The 18921-nt window shown below is 39.9% G+C and overlaps 1 protein-coding gene and 1 long non-coding RNA gene across 2 annotated transcripts in view; one reads left to right on the forward strand and one right to left on the reverse strand.

The window, feature by feature from the left end:
• Positions 1-18921, forward strand: part of LOC123969708 (alpha-1,6-mannosylglycoprotein 6-beta-N-acetylglucosaminyltransferase B-like) — a 153887-nt gene that overhangs the window by 132246 nt on the left and 2720 nt on the right. The window contains exons 10-16 of the mRNA XM_046047335.1: positions 3745-3878; positions 4988-5118; positions 5987-5992; positions 9268-9423; positions 9632-9778; positions 10514-10630; positions 18646-18720. Of these exons, the coding sequence (XP_045903291.1) occupies positions 3745-3878; positions 4988-5118; positions 5987-5992; positions 9268-9423; positions 9632-9778; positions 10514-10630; positions 18646-18720 (766 nt within the window). The remainder of the gene's footprint in view (positions 1-3744; positions 3879-4987; positions 5119-5986; positions 5993-9267; positions 9424-9631; positions 9779-10513; positions 10631-18645; positions 18721-18921) is intronic.
• LOC123970304 lies at positions 14022-15411 on the reverse strand. Its single transcript, XR_006824924.1, has 2 exons — positions 15089-15411; positions 14022-14099 (listed from the first exon to the last, which is right to left on the reverse strand). It is a non-coding gene; the product is annotated as an uncharacterized LOC123970304 (long non-coding RNA).

Here is an 18921-nt window from a genome sequence, read left to right on the forward strand (position 1 = left end):
TGGGTGACAACACAGCACCTGCCATATTCCCCCTCACCCCAGAGGACTGTTGAGCCTTGCAGAGCAGCCGTTTAACCCAGATTAGCCCCATACTCTGATCTGCCGATAGATATTCAGCTCAGCTACTCCTCCACTTATCCCCTCTTCTTCCACTCCTTTTTTCCCTCCCTTCGGGACCTCTTATCTGTGGGCAGATACATTTTCACTGTTTCAGAGCTGGCGATATGTGATAGCTCAGGTTGGCAAGAGGGAGGAAGGGAGACAGGGCAGAGACAAGTGAAACTAACATTTGTTATTAATAATTCATTCAAGTCATCTTTCTGTGACCCTTACAAATAGACACAGCCTTTTCCACAGATTCTCATCTTTAGTGCTTCAAAACAAGGCTGCCCAGATAAGTGCATGTTTTTGACTCTCTTGCTGATAAGCCTGCTTTTCCTTTCTGATATATATCAATCCAGTCATTGGCAGAAATATTTGAGAAGTGTCAAACAAGATGGGGGTGTCAGTTTTCTGCATTAAAGCTTCTGAAAATATATAAGCAAACAATAAACAAGTGTGGCAGATGCCTGAATGCAAAGCTAAATGCTGCTCTAGGAAATCAAATTGAAGGTTAGAGAGCCAGCAATTTTGATCTTGTTTGGATGATACACAAGACTGGCAAAACATTAGTAAAGGAGTCCTACCAAAAAAAAACAAGTTCACAGTTCAACACTTCAGCACTGTTAAAATTACCTTGCTCATTCAAGTGGATACGTGCCTCAAATGTAGAAAACATGACATCTCAACCAGATATTTCTAGTGCAGCTATAATACTGGAATGTACTAATATGTTTTTTTTAAAATATCTTTCAGCTTATAAGAATCAAAGTGCAACTCAACATTTGCACCAATGTCCAACAGTAAGAAAGACATGTATTTCAGTAAGGAGTCAGTCAGAAGACTCTTAAGGGACCACTATGACTTCAAACACAAGGGTGACGTGACAGAGACAGCTGATGGCACCTGTAGGCAATTATTTTAAAGCCTTTCAAGCAATATTACTTCTACTATTAAATTTTAGCTGTATCAATTTAATCTGTGCATAGGCAGACAACGCGGATATCCTTAAAAGTTTAAAATATTGCAGTGTTACCATTTTAGAGTTCTGTTTCACATTTTCACTTACATTATTAAATGTATGACATTGTCCAGACTTGTGCCAGACGTGCCAACTCTGTTCAGAATGCCGGTGAAGTACCTAATAATGAAGGAACAGTCCAAACACAATGCTAATGTAGTAAGAGGACTTGTCAAGTCCATTTCTAATAATCATTTCTGCAAGTCCTTTAAGACTCTCACATGTACAGTCACTATTGCTGTGCCTACGTATCTGTAATCAATTTAATTTACATATTCATTTGAAGGTAACAACTTCGTGGCCTGTTATTGCAGTTTCTGAACAATAATTCCAGCTAATATTATAAATAACTTACTCAAATACAAGACTAATAAGGTTGGTGGTAACAGGCTACAGTGAAAGGGTAATGCAGCGAACATCAAGATATGTAAACACATGAGAATGTACATGAGAATGTTAGCATGTGACAATAGATGCCTGTGTACAGCCACAGGGCCAGTGGTGTGCCAGCAAATGGTTAAGTGACTTAATTAATGAAGAATGTCATTGGGCTATCTGACTCTTTCTTTTTCACTCTTTCACACTCACACTCTCACACACACACACACACACACACACACATAGTTATCTGCCGGGAAAGAGTCTCAGAGCTGAGGAAGTAGACTCCGCCACCTTTAGCTCTTGTTAATCCCCCTGAGCTCACAGACTGGCCAGACTGAACACACTCACTGGTGCAGACAAGAGCATTCTAAGCTTTCTGTATGTGTATGTACACTATGTGTGTGTTAGAGAGCACGTGCATGTGTGTTTCCTAATGTGCACTGATGCACAGCCTCAGAGCTTCAATGCTGCGCTACTAAGCAAGCATTCACCTGGAACTTCGGACTTGCTCTGTTGCATCTCCAACGTCAAAGTGATTTGTTTGGTTGTTTTGATTCCTTTCATTTTGATGTCAAACCTCCCACACAGTACTTGACAGCTTGCAGGTAAAACTTCTGGATACCACACAGGGCCAGATGTGCTGACTTGAAAATGCAAAACAGTTTGTGATGTGCCTTGGATTCAAGTTGTGCTCACGATCTGTGTAAACGTAACATGTAATGTAGTCAGTAGCTGGGATGACCCTCTGATTTGTCACCAAGCTCAGAAAAGAAACCATAATGTTGTGATGCAGATTCAAGAATTGTTGTTGATATTTTGGTAACACTTTAACCAACCAACCAAATTTTAACCAACATTTTACAACACTTTATGATGTAAATTTTGAATGTGTAGTAATGTTTTTGTCAACAATTATAATTCCTTATTATAGCATCTATAACATCCATCCACTGGTGTATGCTGAATTACATCCTTGAACACCATATATCGCTGTAATGACATATGATTAAAGTGTGTTGTGTTATAAAGCATTAAGTCTTAATACATACGGTATGTATATGTGTTCAAAAGTCATGATGACAGGCCATTATTAGGTGCAGTGGATAAGACACATGCCTTTGGTGTGGGAGACCCGGGTTCATGTTAAAAATTTGTTCAGTGTATGTATCTGACATACCATAAAACTTCAATTAATAGCCGAGTCCCAAATAGCCGCCTACCCCATTTACTGCCCTGGTGTGGGAACACATTTTGACAAATAAATGCAGGTCTTGATTAAACACCTGGTCTGGTTTTTATAGAAGTTCATTGGATGTATAAAACCTCTTAAACCGCGCCGGGTTGCCTGCTTTAGCTGCTTCTAAGCTGCTTAGATGGTTAAAACAAATATTAATGTTTAATTGTATGATCAACAGCCTATGTCAATATGGACATGCTACATTTCGTTAGATCAGTTCGATTCTCCACAATTCAATCATTCAATTCATTCAACGTAAACAACAAGCCCCAAAGTCTAATTTCTATAGATTTACTGGTGTAACCTGCATGGTACATGAGATGAAAAGGGAAAAAAAAGTGCAGACTCACGTTATGTTTGAAGCACTCGTTAAGTCCACGTGTCTGTTCCTTGATTATTTATATTCCTTTTGTCTGTAAGGGTCCACCGATCAGAAGAATCCGATTTTCATTCAAATTATCCCAAGTTGTGAATCCTGTCATGTGAAGTCCATCGCTCTCTGTCTGCTAACGCTGTCTGTCTTCTCTCATCCTGCACCTTGTTGTTGTTTTTGTTACGTTGCTGCCTACAAATTAAAAGAGCATTAGCCGTCTGTCAAGCTAGATCATATCCATGACGTGTATTTGATATTATTTGATCATTTTTATATGTGTAATATTCTGTTTGAAATAAATGAAGTGTTTCATAGTAGCTTATTTCAGTTTTGTGCGAAAGGAATTAAAGGCCTGTCCCTTATGGACGCCTGTCCCAAATATTGGTAGGGTCAATTCTGTCATTTTAGCAAATAAAAGCCTTGGCTATTAAGTTTTACGGTATATAGCAATTGTAAGTTACTTTGGACAAAAGTGTCATAAATGTAAAATAAACACTTCACATTATAGTTTTTAAGTGTTTGTATACTGCTTATAAACTAGGGGGTTGAAAACAAAGGGTTCCTGACAATCTTTGTACATAGGAGACATTAGGAACATTTTTGTTTTAAAGTGATTATGCTTTCTCTTTACAGATGTCATATACGAGTGATTGACACGTTTGGGACGGAGCCAGCATACAATCATGAAGAGTATGCAACGCTGCATGGCTACCGGACCAACTGGGGCTACTGGAACCTCAACGCCAGGCAGTACATGACCATGTTCCGTAAGAACGAAAACCATTTCCCTAATTTAATAATCTTGATTTTAATCTTCTGTAATACACGATAATACTGTCAGTATACTAATGATTGTTTCACAGAATTGATGGTATTGATTTACACATCACATTATAAAAAGCATTTAAACTTTCATGTCCTCATATCTTTTAACACAGTTGAAGCGTTTGTATTTTATAACTATATATACTTTATAACCTGTCTCACTCACACACGCAGACACACACACAGATCTTTCATCAGTTTTGACAGCTATTGTAAAAATGATGAAATGACTCCAATTCAGTGTTTTCACTTTCTTTGACAGGTATGGCTGCTTGCTCACATTAATTTGGAGTAATGTGTCTAATGCAGCTATTTTCAGCACCACCACAGCTCCTAGCGTCCCTTCAAGCTGTATCTGTTCTTTATTTCTTTGCTTTGCTTTTTCCTTTTCTGTTTCACGCTACACAATATGTCTGATCTGCTGTTGTTCAAGTTGCTGTTGTTGTCTGTGTCCTCACTGCTCCTGACTGAAACACTTGACTACTTAACTCTTCTTCTCCTCTCATATTCAGTTCTCAACAGCGTCGTGTCCTTTTAGCTATAGTTGGCGTTCAACAGCAGGATCATCATAATATCAATATGTGGCCTGCTGCAGACACCCACGTTCCACGCTGTCCTAAGCTATTATGACTGACTCAACCATTATCTGCCATATACCATACATCATTAACTGCTTCACACTTGTCAGAGAGCAGCAGGAGCCATAATATTTATTGAATAAATGAGATGTACACTGCGTAACTGAGTTAATAGTTGTACGAACATGAATATAGCTGATTTTTAGTCAGTAGTTGGGAAACAATTTGAGTGCACCTTGGTACTGCAAGAATCCTCAGCAGCTGGTTTTATGACAATCACTATACTTAGGGAGACAGTAATCACTCTGACTCAGAACTGAAGCAAACAAGGATGTGTTCTTTTTCCGTTTTTCCTCTGTGTCTCTCACTCACAATAAATCTTTCTTTCTCCACCTCTCTTGTTCTCTCTGTGTGTTGCTGTCTCTCTCCTTACTACCATCCTGCCTTACCTTACCACTCACACACACGTTCAGCTCACACACCGGACAACTCATTTATGGGCTTCGTTTCGGAAGAGCTTAACGAAACGGAGAAGAGCAGTATCCAGCAGAACAAAGTCAACAACATGGCTGTAGTGTACGGGAAAGAGGCCAGCATGTGGAAGGTACACGTAAACAAATCATTGTTCAGTGTATCCATGCAAAATAAACCAATTTCCAAAGGAAATACAAAGGCACACACACATGCACAAAATGATTTAATCATGTGCCCATACACGTATGCAAATGCAGACAATGCATGGATGCACATGTTGAACACCTGCATACATATACATAAAAAAGATCTCACTGACACATACACACACATGCATGGAAACAGTTCCACTGCAAGTTGCTCTGTTAAATTCAAAAAGTAGGTGACTTCAGGTTAAAATGTGAATTGTTCATACAGCAGTTTCTTTCAATGTTGACACACACACACACACACACACACACACACACACACACACACAATACCCCCAATAGACTGCAGTGTTAACAGAAAAATCCAATGACAGCATTTTGCACACCCCGCTGTTTGCACCATTACAGCTCGGCTTCATGTGTCTCTATGTACACAATTGTACAGCTTTAATTTACAGGCAATTTCCCTCTCAAAAGCTGTCTGCTTGTTCCTCTGCGTACTGCAGACGGGCACAGTTGTGCCTCCATTGTTAAGGTGATTGTAAAGATGTTGTTTGCTGCCATTACTTTGTCTGTACAATTCCCTAGATTTCATTATAGTTGTGGCTTGTGGAAGAGACACAGAACGGAGATGGGGGTTATAAAAGTACAATACCATAATCTGCAAAAGCCTGGTGAAAATGTACAGAAATGTGTAATTAAAAAATGTGTCTCCTTTTTACCCCATTGTATTGTATTGTTGTACATCTACATTTTTATCTGATTTTATTTTCCTTTCTCCCTCTCTCCTTTCTTTCTTTCTTTCTTTCTTTTATTATATTGCGGCATGTCCGACTGGATGCTCATTAGCTTCAGGTAAGAGCATGTTACTTTCACCAAGTATTCCTGTTATGTTCATCTCATGCATATGCAAAACAGGCACAACTAACTCTGAGCTTTAGTTTTAAGTAACAGTAATTATCTTTTTATTCTTTTACTTGTCAGAAGGCACAATGAATGGTGGGACAGCCACTCTTTTAAAGGATGTTTTGTGTTTTACCACAATGTTTTAGTTTCTTATAAGTGAAACTTTTGAGAACATAACTTGGAAAATGTGACCAATGCAGCACTAGTGATGATGGTTAGTCTTCTCAAGTGGCTCCCACCTTATTTATAGCTTTTATTTCATAATTTTGTCATTCGCCAGCTGAAAATGAGAAGCCTGCTTTTGTCTACCTCTGTCTAAAATCAAGGATTCATTGTTTCCAAAATGAAGAAGGATATTTTGTTGTCAATCTGCCACCCCTTTCTTTGTAAACAACATATGTGACATGCAAGAATAGAAAGCTTGACAGTAAGCAAATATGCTTTCTTTTTGTCATTGTACATGTTATTGTCCTGCAAACTATTTTCCTAAATCTACATTACAAGAAATGAGGTCAGAGGTTAAAAAAACAGAAGTCCTGTTTTTAAATGCAGGTTGAGAGTTAGCTTGGATATACAGAGAGAGAGAGAGAGAGAGAGAGAGATAGCTGCAAGTGCAGGTTCTGAAATCTGCTTTCTTTCACGCCAGTGTTTCTCCTTCTGCTAATTTATGTTGTCTGCTACACTTAGCGCTTGAGCTAATCTCCTAATTGGCTGGGAAAATCCTCACAGAGGAAGCTATCGATCGCTACAGCTTCCAATTATGGCTGTGGGGGGGCCACACCACAGAACAAGGATGCAGTAAGCTGCTGAACACCAGAGGGCCAGTCAATACTATGGCTCAGGGTTACACTCCATTCGCATGATTCAGTTTTAGTTGTTAACTGATGGTAGTAGCTTGACTTTGAAAGTGGGATGAATACACAAATATAAGTAAGAGCAGGCAATACTTTATTGCACATCTCACCCGCTACAATCATTAAATAAAGTACATACCAATCTGCTGAAAGCTGCACTGAGTTCAATGCCATTTTGTTTTTCTATTAATTTTTTCTATTTTAATAAATAACCTTTTGATTTCATGAAGAAATTATATCATACTTTCAATATAAGAATCTGCATCTCAGGGTAAATGTTAATCAATGATCTCTTACAGTACATTGCAAAAGAACTTATAAATACATTAAAAAAAACACATACACCTTGCTTTCACCGGGCACAGCTCTATAATGTCGTATCTGCGATGCAGTTTGGTAGCATTTTAGAAGCGGAGCTTTTTGCCTGCCCAATTTTGTTGACTTGCACGTATTTTGTTGATTTGGTTATTTTTCTTTGATTTTTGTGCTTCTGCCATGGTTAAGTAGGTAGTTATAGTACCTACATAGTTAAATGGTTTCTTCAGTTGTGTTTACTGTTCATATACAATTAGGAATCAGGGTGTTTTATTTTGAAAATGAACCAAATGCTCTATGCCATTCCTGTGTCTGACTTCCTGCTCGGCTTAATCTATTCAATCTGGAATCACAAGCATCGTGATTATGCGTGAGTGGCTGAACTGTTCTACAGTTTCTATATAAATGTAACAACATTCAAATATGTTTTTGATGAAAATTTGTTTTACATGTATTTACAACAATAAATATTTTTTGTGTGCATTGAAAAATACCGCACAAAAGTACACCCCTCACATTTTTGTAAATATTTGATTATATATTTTCATGTGACAACACTGAAGAAATTACACTTTTCTCACTTTTCTCACACTCCCTCATACTGGTCACTGGAAGTTCAACATGGCACCTCATGGCAAAGAACTCTGAGGATCTGAAAAAAAGAATTGTCGCTCTACATAACGATGTCCTAGGCTATAAGAAAATTGCCATGACCCTGAAACTGAACTGCAGCACGGTGGCCAAGACCATACAGCGGTTCAACAGGACAGGTTCCACTCATAGAACAGATAGAACAGTCGACCAAACGAATTTCAGAGCACATGCTCAGTGTCATATCCAGAGGTTGTCTTTGGGAAATAGATGGATGAGTGCTGCATTGCTGCAGAGGTTGAAGGGGTGGGGGGGTCAGCCTGTCACTGCTCAGACCATACGCCGCCCACAGCATCAAATTGGTCTGCATGGCTGTTGTCCCAGAGGGAAGCCTCTTCTAAAGATGATGCACAAGAAAGCCCGCAAACAGTTTGCTGAAGACAAGCAGACGAAGGACATGGATTACCAGAACCATGTCCTGTGGTCTGATGAGACCAAGATAAACTTATTTGGTTCAGATGGTGTCGAGCGTGTGTGGCAGCAACCAGGTGAGTAGTACAAAGACAAGTGTGTCTTGCCAACAGTCATGCATGGTGGTGGGAATGTCATGGCCTGGGGCTGCATGAGAGCTGCCGGCACTGGTGAGTTACAGTTCATTGAGGGAACCATGAATGCCAACATGTACTGTGACAAACTGAAGCAGAGCATGATCCCCTCCCTTCGGAGATGACGACCCCAAACACACCTCCAAGACGACCACCGCCTTGCTAAAGAAGCTGAGGGTAAAGGTGATGGACTGGCCAAGCATGTCTCCAGACCTAAACCTTATTGAGCATCTGTGGGGCATCCTCAAACAGAAGGTAGAGGAGCGCAAGGTCTCTAACATCCACCAGCTCTGTGATGTTGTCATGGAGGGGTGGAAGAGGACTCCACTGGCAACCTATGAAGCTCTGGTGAACTCAGAGGGTTAAGGCAGTGCTGGAAAATATTGTGACTTTGGGCCCAATTTGGACATTTTCACTTAGGGGTGTACTCACTTTTGTTGCCAGCGCATTGGACATTAATGGCTGTGTGATGTGTTATTTTGAGGGGACAGCAAATTTATATATTCATCCCAACATACATTTGTGAATCCTTCTGTGTGTATTCATTAATAATGACACTGATCTAACAAGGTGTTCTTTTAGAGATGTATCCACCGTGGGCGTAGTCTTAGATTTAGATTTTGAGATTAACGTGCAACTGTACTGTACAAACATACTGACACCAAAGGCTGACAGCTACGCATGCAGACGGCAGACAGCTCAGACAAAGATCAGAGCCAAAACAAACAGAGCACACTGTACCCCAAATTCTTTTATCGTATTCTTCTCTATGCTGTTCTATTCTGATGAAATCCTTTTTTGTACACCTCTCTTCAGTCCTACGCCCTCAATCGCACCAACCCATCTCCTCTCCCAGCAGGGTAAAGAAGGTTTCCTGCAGATTCTCCACAAGTACATGGAGGTCCATGGCACAGTATACTATGAGACCCAGAGACCCCCGGAGGTCCCAGCCTTTGTGAAGAACCATGGCCTGCTGCCCCAGCATGAGCTGCAGCAACTGCTGCGCAAGGCCAAGGCAAGACACTGAAGAAAATATTACCTGCATACATTGCAAATTTATCTACTGAATTCTCACTGCTGGTGTCAGCTTCAATTACACTACCTACTTCTCCTCATCCAGAAACTGACTTTGGCACACACACAACACATTACAAGAACTGATCTAAAACATGTTGAAGTCAATTACCATATTTACAAAATAACATCCCTGATTGTTTTTTTAGCTCTTCATTGGCTTTGGTTTCCCCTACGAAGGCCCAGCCCCTCTGGAAGCAATAGCTAATGGCTGCATCTTCCTGCAGCCCAAGTTCCGCCCACCTCACAGCTCACTGAATCACGAGTTTTTCAGAGGCAAGCCCACTTCTAGAGAGGTAAGCTCATCATGTTCATTACTTCCCACCACCGCTCACTGATGAGAATATTTTGGCCAGTGTGGTTTTCAGCACCAGCCACATTGCCAAGAAACTTTATCCATCAGGAGATCCTTTAAAAGAACTGGCACAATCTGTAGGCGCACACAGCACATGTTAGTGATAGGAGGCTGGAACATGGTGTTCCTAGAACCATCTATGCTGCTACTAATGATTGTCCACACAACCGTTGGAGAAATGTTTGCAATACATTCTTCTGGCCCAGTATGCTCTTTATAAACCTGAGAGTAACAAACCTAAATATAAGAAATTGTCCAGGTGTAATCATAAAATATTTTTATTTTTCATAATGTAAAACATTGATACAATCAAAAACCCCAAATAAAAACACATTGTAATTTATGACAGCAACTTCATCCTTGCAAGCAACAGTTAAGAATAAGCAAAATGATCTAACTCCCAAAATTAACCCTTTATGGCTGTTCAAGTGTGTCCTGGTAGCTCCTCAGACCGTTTTTCAAAGCTGAGTCCTTATCGCAGTGGCCCAGGTTCAAATGGTGTCTGGGTCCTTTGCTGCATGTCATCCCCTCTCTGTCTCTCACCTGCGTTTCCTGTCTCTCTCTACTGTGACTATCTAATAAAGTAGAAATGACGAAAAAAGTCTTTAAAGCTGTTTAAGAAATTTCATCTAGACAGATAAAGCTCTTCTGTATGCCCCGCATGTGTTTTCTGCAGGTGTCCTCCCAACACCCGTATGCAGAGCAGTACATTGGTAGACCTCACGTCATGACCGTGGACTACAACAACTCCCAGGAGTTTGACTCTGCGATCAGGGAAATCATGAGGACTAAGGTAGTATTACACACTGTGCACTGTTACACACACAGATAGAAAACAAGATTTGTACATTGTGTAACAATGCTTAATATCTCGGTTGCAGCTACGCTATCAGGCAGTAATGTTAAATTGAAATAGAAAAGCCTTTTCTATCCATTCAGCTTCTCCTCCAGTCAAATTCCTCAGGACAAGATGTTTTGCATGGATCCTTGTTTATTTTAATGTGAATACTGGAGGATAGCTGTGATCTTTGAGGGGTTTTCTAGTGTTTACACGACAAAAAATGTAATGTAAAAGCAAAAATGTTTTAATATTCCACTGTATCCAGTGTTACGTACAACGTAACATTAAAAAACAGAATCTGCTCATCTGGCAACCCTACCAATCCCCTGATGTGAATCATATCTGTTTGGCACACAATAAAAAGTTAAATAGTAACATAAAAGAATAAAATGTTTTATGCAACCAGAGTAGTGATAATAAATCACTCTATTCTTTTCTCAGTGAGATTAGCGGTACAGATATCCTTGTTCTGTTTTCTAGTGTTTGCATTTTTTGCTTGCCTTTGCCATCATTTAGTTGTGATGAAATTACGGTAAAGTTCTGGGCCCTTTATTGTCGCTGTGAGCTTGATAAAGGTTTTTAAACTTTCATACAACAGCACAGTAGCTTTATCCAAAGTGGAGTTTTTCCAGAGTGCCTTTGCCAGTATGTAGGTAGCAATCTTATATTGCAGAACTTTTCCACGCCTGAAATGTGGGCCGATAGAGAATATGAGGATGCTAGGAACTGCCAAGAGTGGGAGAGAGGTTAATTAAGGTGTCATCCGGGGGAGATTCAATCTTTGGGGAAAGGAAATGGGAAAACTCTAAAATAACCACAGCATAAACGTTTTATATCTCAAACTCAGTAATATTTAAAACAGTTAACTTTCTAAGCGCATCAAGTGTATGAAATTGACAGTGACTAACCTGCACATGGCTTTAACTGTGTAGTAAAGCCACATGTGGATATTGCAGAAGAAATTTTCCTTTTGTCATTTTAAACACAAAATAGGAGATTTGCGTCAGCTTGGCTGTCCAGTAGATATTGTTGTTTTAGTTAAGTAAATCATGCTAATTGCAAATGATACTTTTGTCAAATGTCATCATATGTGTCATAATATGGCTTTGTTATTTCTTTCCATTTCAGCCATCTAGCTAATTCCATACTGTATTGCATTAAAAAAAATCAAGCCACAGTAATACTCCAACAAAGCATTAATCTCAACTGTATTTAGGGCACAGGGATCATGTGCAGCAGGAAAACAGCTGTCTGCACGATTCTTTAAACATTCTGTTACAGTTTGTGCCTTTTTGCAGATTAGAAGTAGTGTGCATGGAGATTAGTGGGAAGCTGATATCTGTAGTGATGTGTGTGCGATCGCACGTGTGTGTCTGCTCTCATCTCTGCGTCTTGTCTGTGTTGTCAGACAAGCTACAGTTCAGCAGCACTGGCTGACTGCTCTGTTTCCGTCTGCACTGTCATACCATTGAGAGAGAGCTTCACTGGAGGCACAATGCCCCAGCAAACACACACACACACACACACACACACACACACACACACACACACACACAGTCAGATAATATTATTTTCCTTACATTTATCCAAACACAAACTCATAACCACAATTGAAGAGACACTGAAATTGTACACATTGGTCATATCAGTACACATGGCCTTGCCTGCACATTACGGTGTGTGTGTGTGTGTGTGGCAAAGGCTCATGTTCAGTCATGCAGGACATAGCAATCTCTGGCTACATCCTTTCTTTATCTCTTTTTTTCTTTCATTCTATCCCTTTTTCTTTCTTTCTTTCTTTCTTTGTTATCCTTGGTTTTGTCATCCTTTATTGAGTTATATATCTTTTTTGTGCATGTAACAGGTTTGCAAAATGAAAAAGCCCAAAGTCCAGCCCAAAAGGAGTTCCCATCTCCCACAGAAAGCTCTGCTCTGAACCGCTTGAAAACAGCTCATTTGTAGTCCAGCCCTTCACTTCCTTTACTTGTGACGTCACAATGAAGCGTGTCATAAAGCTTGCCAAGCGGCTAGCGGGGGTCAGGCACGCCCTCAAACCAAGCTAGTCTGAGCGGAGGCTCTTTGGCTCGACTCGCCTTTGTTTGGTTTTCCATTGTAGAAATGTTGTATTTTTCAGCAAGGCAGCATAGATCGTCAGAACACCGGCAACAGTTCAATGTTTAGTCCTAAAAGACGATGCAACTCTGTTTGGGCCTGGAAATTCACAATCACAACCTGTAAGTATGCTTTATTGGTTGTGAATCATATTTAAAATAAACACGGCAATGTAACTTCACAGACTGTTGTCTTCACAGACAAGTGCAGAGTTGTTGTAGACGTTGGCTAACACAGCTAAAGTTATAACTATAATGCTAATGTTACATCTGATGTGAAAGCTACTGAGCAAACGTTCAAATTTGCCAATTGTTATTGTTATATTAATTGAGTTGAAATATGGTGATTTTTGTAGTGGTTTATGGTAAGATGTGGAACAATGATGTTGTGTGCTTGTGGACTTGTGAGTAACTTATACCATCTGCTAGGTTACGGTCGCAGTCTGAAGGGGCTTTGATTTGGATCACACTACCCAGAGCCCTTTAAAGAGAGTCACGTCAGTGGGGGTCCAAAATGCTACAAGGTCACGTGGTTCATGGAGACCGCAGATAGTTCCTGGAAGTCCTGGGCGGGCAATTCAAAATGAGCGAGAGAAACGTCAAAAAGGCAATTTTAAGCGATTTCTGGTCATTTCTACAATAAATGCGTTGATTTACAGTATTTGCACAGCACAGTGACACGTGTATGTAGTTACATTACTATTTTTTTAAAAAGGAGGATATATTTTTGACAATAACAGCTACAATCACCTACCTTGTGGACATTTTTTGGCCAACCTTACATTGGAACGGGTGTTCCTCTTTAAAACACGTTTAAAATTCAGATCAGATTTACCTTTCTAACATTCCTTTTAGTAATCCCATGGTACCAGGGTTAATTGATCTTAATGACTAATGTAATCTTTATGGACTTCAGATAGAACAGACAGGTGACTATCAATGATTGTCATGTATTAATTTAATAAATCTCCAGTAAACTCAGAAAACAGCATGTTAAGTGGTTTGTGTCTGTGAACTGTCTTACAATAGTCTACAGCACGGTTTATTGTGCTGTGTGGAGATGCTGCTGCAGTCGGTCAGAAAAAGGAGTACGAATGTTTGGTTTCCCAGCTGACATAGAGAGGAGGAAAAAATGGTGGATTCAGGTCAACAGGAGCAACCTTACAATCACTAAAGAGGCTAACAACAAAAAATATGTGAGGTACTTTTTCCACAAAGAAAGAACACATCACTGGCTTTATGTTTGGTTTATTAAAAACATCAATGCAGATCATCTTCAGGCTCCACTGGGGGTTCAGTGGATTCTTGTGCTGAGAGAGGGAGAACAAGAGAAAGGGTTAGACAAACCTACATATCTGTAAAGATTCATCCAGGTCATGTTTATCCAAGAAAAGCTGAATCGAGAGCATCAGGATGTTTCAGAAGAAGTCCAGTTGCTCTCAGTTCAACCTTTCTTGTGAACAGCTACAGGTTTGATTGAGAAAGTTATGGATTGTTAAATTTTGGAACTTCATTAACAGCTTTTGCTGCTGATGTTGGCATCAGTTACTAGATAGTTTGTTAGTCAGTGAATGTTTTTATTTTTTCAAACACTTCTCACACACAGGAACTCTGATGATGATATGATAAGAATTTGTAGAAAGTAATTATGTAATTGGAGTAAACATATCCGGTAAGAATTGAGTGTTCACCAATACGGTGCATTCAGCCACTATGATGTATTAATGTGGGTAAATAGACCTGAATTGTTGTGTGGAAAATAAGCTCATAAGCCAAGACAGGATGCAGACACAGAGAGAAGGGAAAGAAAATGATATAACATTTTAAGTATGATTTCTTATAAATGGTATATTATATATAATAGGCATTTACAATCACGTTCCACTCTGTACTCTTTAGCATCACTGCTCCTCCATCTCGCAGAGTCTACTGCTCTAATATAATTAATGAAGATTGTTTTTATAATGCTAGTATACTACTTTTAGTGTTAGGGATAACCCCCCCAAAAATAAATAAATAATGTTTTGAAATCTTTTATTCATACATGCACCACTAATATATTTAAATAAAATTAAATACCACCCTCCAAAAATACATATTTTAAAATAAATTAATAAGCTGCCCCTGTTTATATTGTGTGCTGCTAACTTTCTCCATTGCCATTATGTTAATTTGTTAACCGTTAATGTCCCTAAATCTTCTAATTTAGTGGGGGAAGTCCACTAACATCTTTTAATGCACATGTTAACTTAATTCAGTTGTGCTAATAATATATAATCTCGTTTTTTACACGTCTTACCTTTCAAACGTGCATCCCAGATAGCATTTTCTATTGCAGCTCCGCTGCGCTGCTAGCATTTGATGCTAACTTCCGGGAACTATTCAGACGCTCCATGATCCGCCATTGCTGTGAAAAACTGGTCCATTGGAGTGAACGAAGATGACGCGACTCCAGGGTCCAGCTGCAGCCCGCAGACAAACTATAGACTGTATATAAAAACCAGACAAACGTGACGGAAGTTGAACTTCCATATATGAGTTGTCCCAGAAGCCACCCTGCACAAAACGTGATGACGTTTATCTCGACCGCTCGGCCCACGCATAGTTGTTAAATAAAAAAAAGAGCCGTAAAAAAAAAGGTGTCAAGTGTCAACGTAGTAATCAGTGTACGTTGTGTGTTAATATTTACTATATTATACTTATATATTATTAATATAGTATATTTATGCCATAATTCTTGCAAATACTTATTTATAATAGCCTAATGATAATATGGCAATGATTCAATTCATACCACTGTTGTATATTTATTTCTTCCAAAGTGATTTTAAGTTTAACAAACCAAGAATATTATGTAATGTTACATCACGAGCCAGATGTGTCTCGATGTAGGTTAAAACTTTACAACATTACTGAGAATTTAATGACAGAATAACAGCGGTACGAACATTAACAGTTTCGTTCAGCTGGTGCTGGACACGTCTGCTGTGTTGGCTGCAGTGGTCTGTGTGACTGGGCCTGGGGGAGCTAACCATTCCTGACGGCCCCCCTAAGTATATTCCTCTTACCCCAACAAGGGTATGTGCCTAAAGTTATTGATTATATGCATGTCGACCGGTTTACCCTACAGCGGCGCACACAGGGTTAACCTCCATTGTGTTGCTGTGCAGCCTCCGGTAACGTTACTGCAGCTATATAACACCCGTTAGCACCATGGTCGGCACTTGCGGAGCTTCTCAACTCCGAAAACGTTTGAACACATTTTCCATTCGCTGTCAATTTTCGTAAAACTGCCGATCTTCGAAATCTACACAGTTGATTTCTCGCCTAAAAACTTCTCAAAACAGCATTTAAAGTTCTGTTGTTGGCTTCTAAAGAATAAAACGGTTTGCATTAGGATCCATCATGTACGTAGCCGAGATGAACGTCATCATGTTTTGTGCGCAGTGTCTTCTGGGAAAAACCATATTTGGAAGTTCAACTTCCGTCACGGTCTGCAGGCTGCAGCTGGATATACTTGCTTTAAAGGGCTCTGACGCTACCTTGTTTCTTACGACCCGCCCTTCTCTGCTTCTGATTGGCTAGTAGTCCTTACCTGGGGACTGTGCATGTGCAACTCCCAACAAAGGTTTTGTACAAGTAAGATGCATCACTCTGTAGCTCAAGAGCGGAGCGTACAACACACAGGAGCTGCAGCAATATGCAGTATGAGAAAAATACGGTGGTTTTTGAAAGTTAAACCATGTAAACCTGTTCTGGTACAACCCCTAAATAAGATTTTGAACCTGAAAATGGGCATAATACCACCTCTTTAATAGAAGGTAAGGTTTTTTTCAAATGTGAAAAAGTTTGGTAGTTCAAATGTTTTGGGGTACAATATTTACAAGTACAATATTTTTGGTACATTTTTGTGACTTATACTTTGTACAAACAATAAAATAATATTCTTACCCTGCATTGCCGCTCCCATAAATGAGAACATGCTTGCCTGGTTCAGTACAGCTGAAAGTACAGAAAGAAAAGGAGGAACTCTGTTATGTACAGTATATTGTTGTTGCAGGGAGCTTGTGTGTCTGTCCCTGTGTTTACTTTCTGCTCCAGCTTACAAAGTATATTAGCATAAGGCTTTGATCAGATTTGCAGGGTGCATAACTTTTTAAATTGCATCGTTCCTGTATACTTGCTTCTTGGTGGTTTTCCACTTGAAATAGGCAGAGTCTGATTTCTCACATGGTTGAACAATAGACTGCTTTGATTTCAGATTAGAAATGTAATTTAGTGCACTGTGAATCATTTGCAAAGGCAGGTCTTAAGACAAACCACTCTGGCGTGAGCCTTTAAACATGGAGAAAGACTTCCCATCTGTTACACTTTTGTAGCAACTTCTTTTAAGTCATTCATGAAGCTTAAATTGACATTTTTATAGTGAATGTGTGGCTGATTTCCAATTACGATATCAACAAAATAAAGCAGTTTTTTTAATCAGCTAATTGAATTTGTTTTCATCCTAGCAGCAGCCATTTTCACTTCATCTAGTTTTGTGTCAGACAGTTTATGTATTGGACATATTTGTATTAGCAAGAAACACAAAAGAATATATATACACACTACTGAAAAAAATAAGGGAACACTTAAGTCAGATCTCGATGAAGGAAATAGTTAAAAGTTCAAATCTTTACTGTACATTGTGTAATTCATTGAGAACAAAATGACATTAGCACTCAATGGAAACAAACAACTGATTGACAGCTGGATTGTTGCCCCCATGTGTCTTTTTGCACTCCCGACAACATATGGGCATGCTCCTGATGAGACAGTGGAGGTGTCCCAGGGATCTCCTCCCAGACCTAGAGCAGGGCCTCAGTGAGCTCCTGGACAGTCTGTGGCGCTACTTGGTTGCGTTGGATGCACCGATACATAACGTCCCAGAGGTCCTCACTTTGCTTTAGGTCTGTGGAACATGAGGGCTAGTCAATGGCATCACTGCCTTCGTCATCCAGGAACTGCCTACACACATTCTGTCCACGAGGCCGGATATTGTCCTGCACCAGGAGGAACCTGGGGCCCACTGCACCAGTGTAAGGTCTAACAATGGCTCTAAGGGTTTCATTCCAGTACCTAACAGCAGTCAGAGTACCATTGGCTAGTACGACACATGGACACCAGTAGCCCACTAGTGTTCGTTTTGTAGAACTCTGACAGTGCTCCTCCTATTCCTCGTTGCACAAAGGAGCAGATTCCGGTCCTGCTGCTGGATTGATGCCTTCATACGGCTCTGTCCAGCGCTTCTCATGTAACGGCCCGTCTCCTGATATCCCCTCCATGCTCTTGAGACTGCTAGGAGACTTCTTGTGAGGGCATGTATGGATGTGCCATCCTGGAGGAGCTGGATTACCTGTGCAAACTGAATGGGCTGCAGGTACCACCTCATGCTACCAGTAGTGACAAGGACACAAGCAAAACTAGAGAACAATCATTGATGTTATACTGTGGTGATTAAGCATTGCCTTATTTCTTTATTTTTTGAGCAGTGTATATAGGGTTTCTAGCTCATCTCTAATTAGGCCCATCAAAAGTTTGCTTTAGTTATAAAACCGGCACATCACCGCATGGGATGATCTATTGGTATGCAAATAAAACCTAATGAGTTTCCAAGCAGTGACACACTATGACTAGGCCTCGCAGAAATCTGACAATGGAAACATTCATCTGCTGAAATTAACAAGGAGAAGAGACAATTTATTGCAATTAGTGCGAACAATAAAATAACAGCTAAAAAAAAAAGTACTTTAATGGGTGCAAAATAATGTGGAAATAAATAATGGGGTGAGGACTGTGTTTTTGTGTAATTTTCAGGTTGAGCCATATCTGCCTTATGAATACACCTGTGAGGGGATGCTGGAGAGAGTACATTCCTACATACAGCATCAGGTGAGGTTCAGTCCATGTCGAGACAAATGTACACAGAGCGCTGAACCAAACACACACATGCGGAGATTATGTCTTTTAGCCGTCGTCCCTCCCTCTCTCTCACACATACACCCTTTTCACCATCTCTCAAACTCCCCACTCTGCTCAATATTTCATCACTGTGTGCATTCAACACCCAGAACACTGTGTGTGTGTGTGTGT

The sequence above is a fragment of the Micropterus dolomieu genome, linkage group LG04, assembly GCF_021292245.1.
Source record: "Micropterus dolomieu isolate WLL.071019.BEF.003 ecotype Adirondacks linkage group LG04, ASM2129224v1, whole genome shotgun sequence".
NCBI classification, from domain to species: domain Eukaryota; kingdom Metazoa; phylum Chordata; class Actinopteri; order Centrarchiformes; family Centrarchidae; genus Micropterus; species Micropterus dolomieu.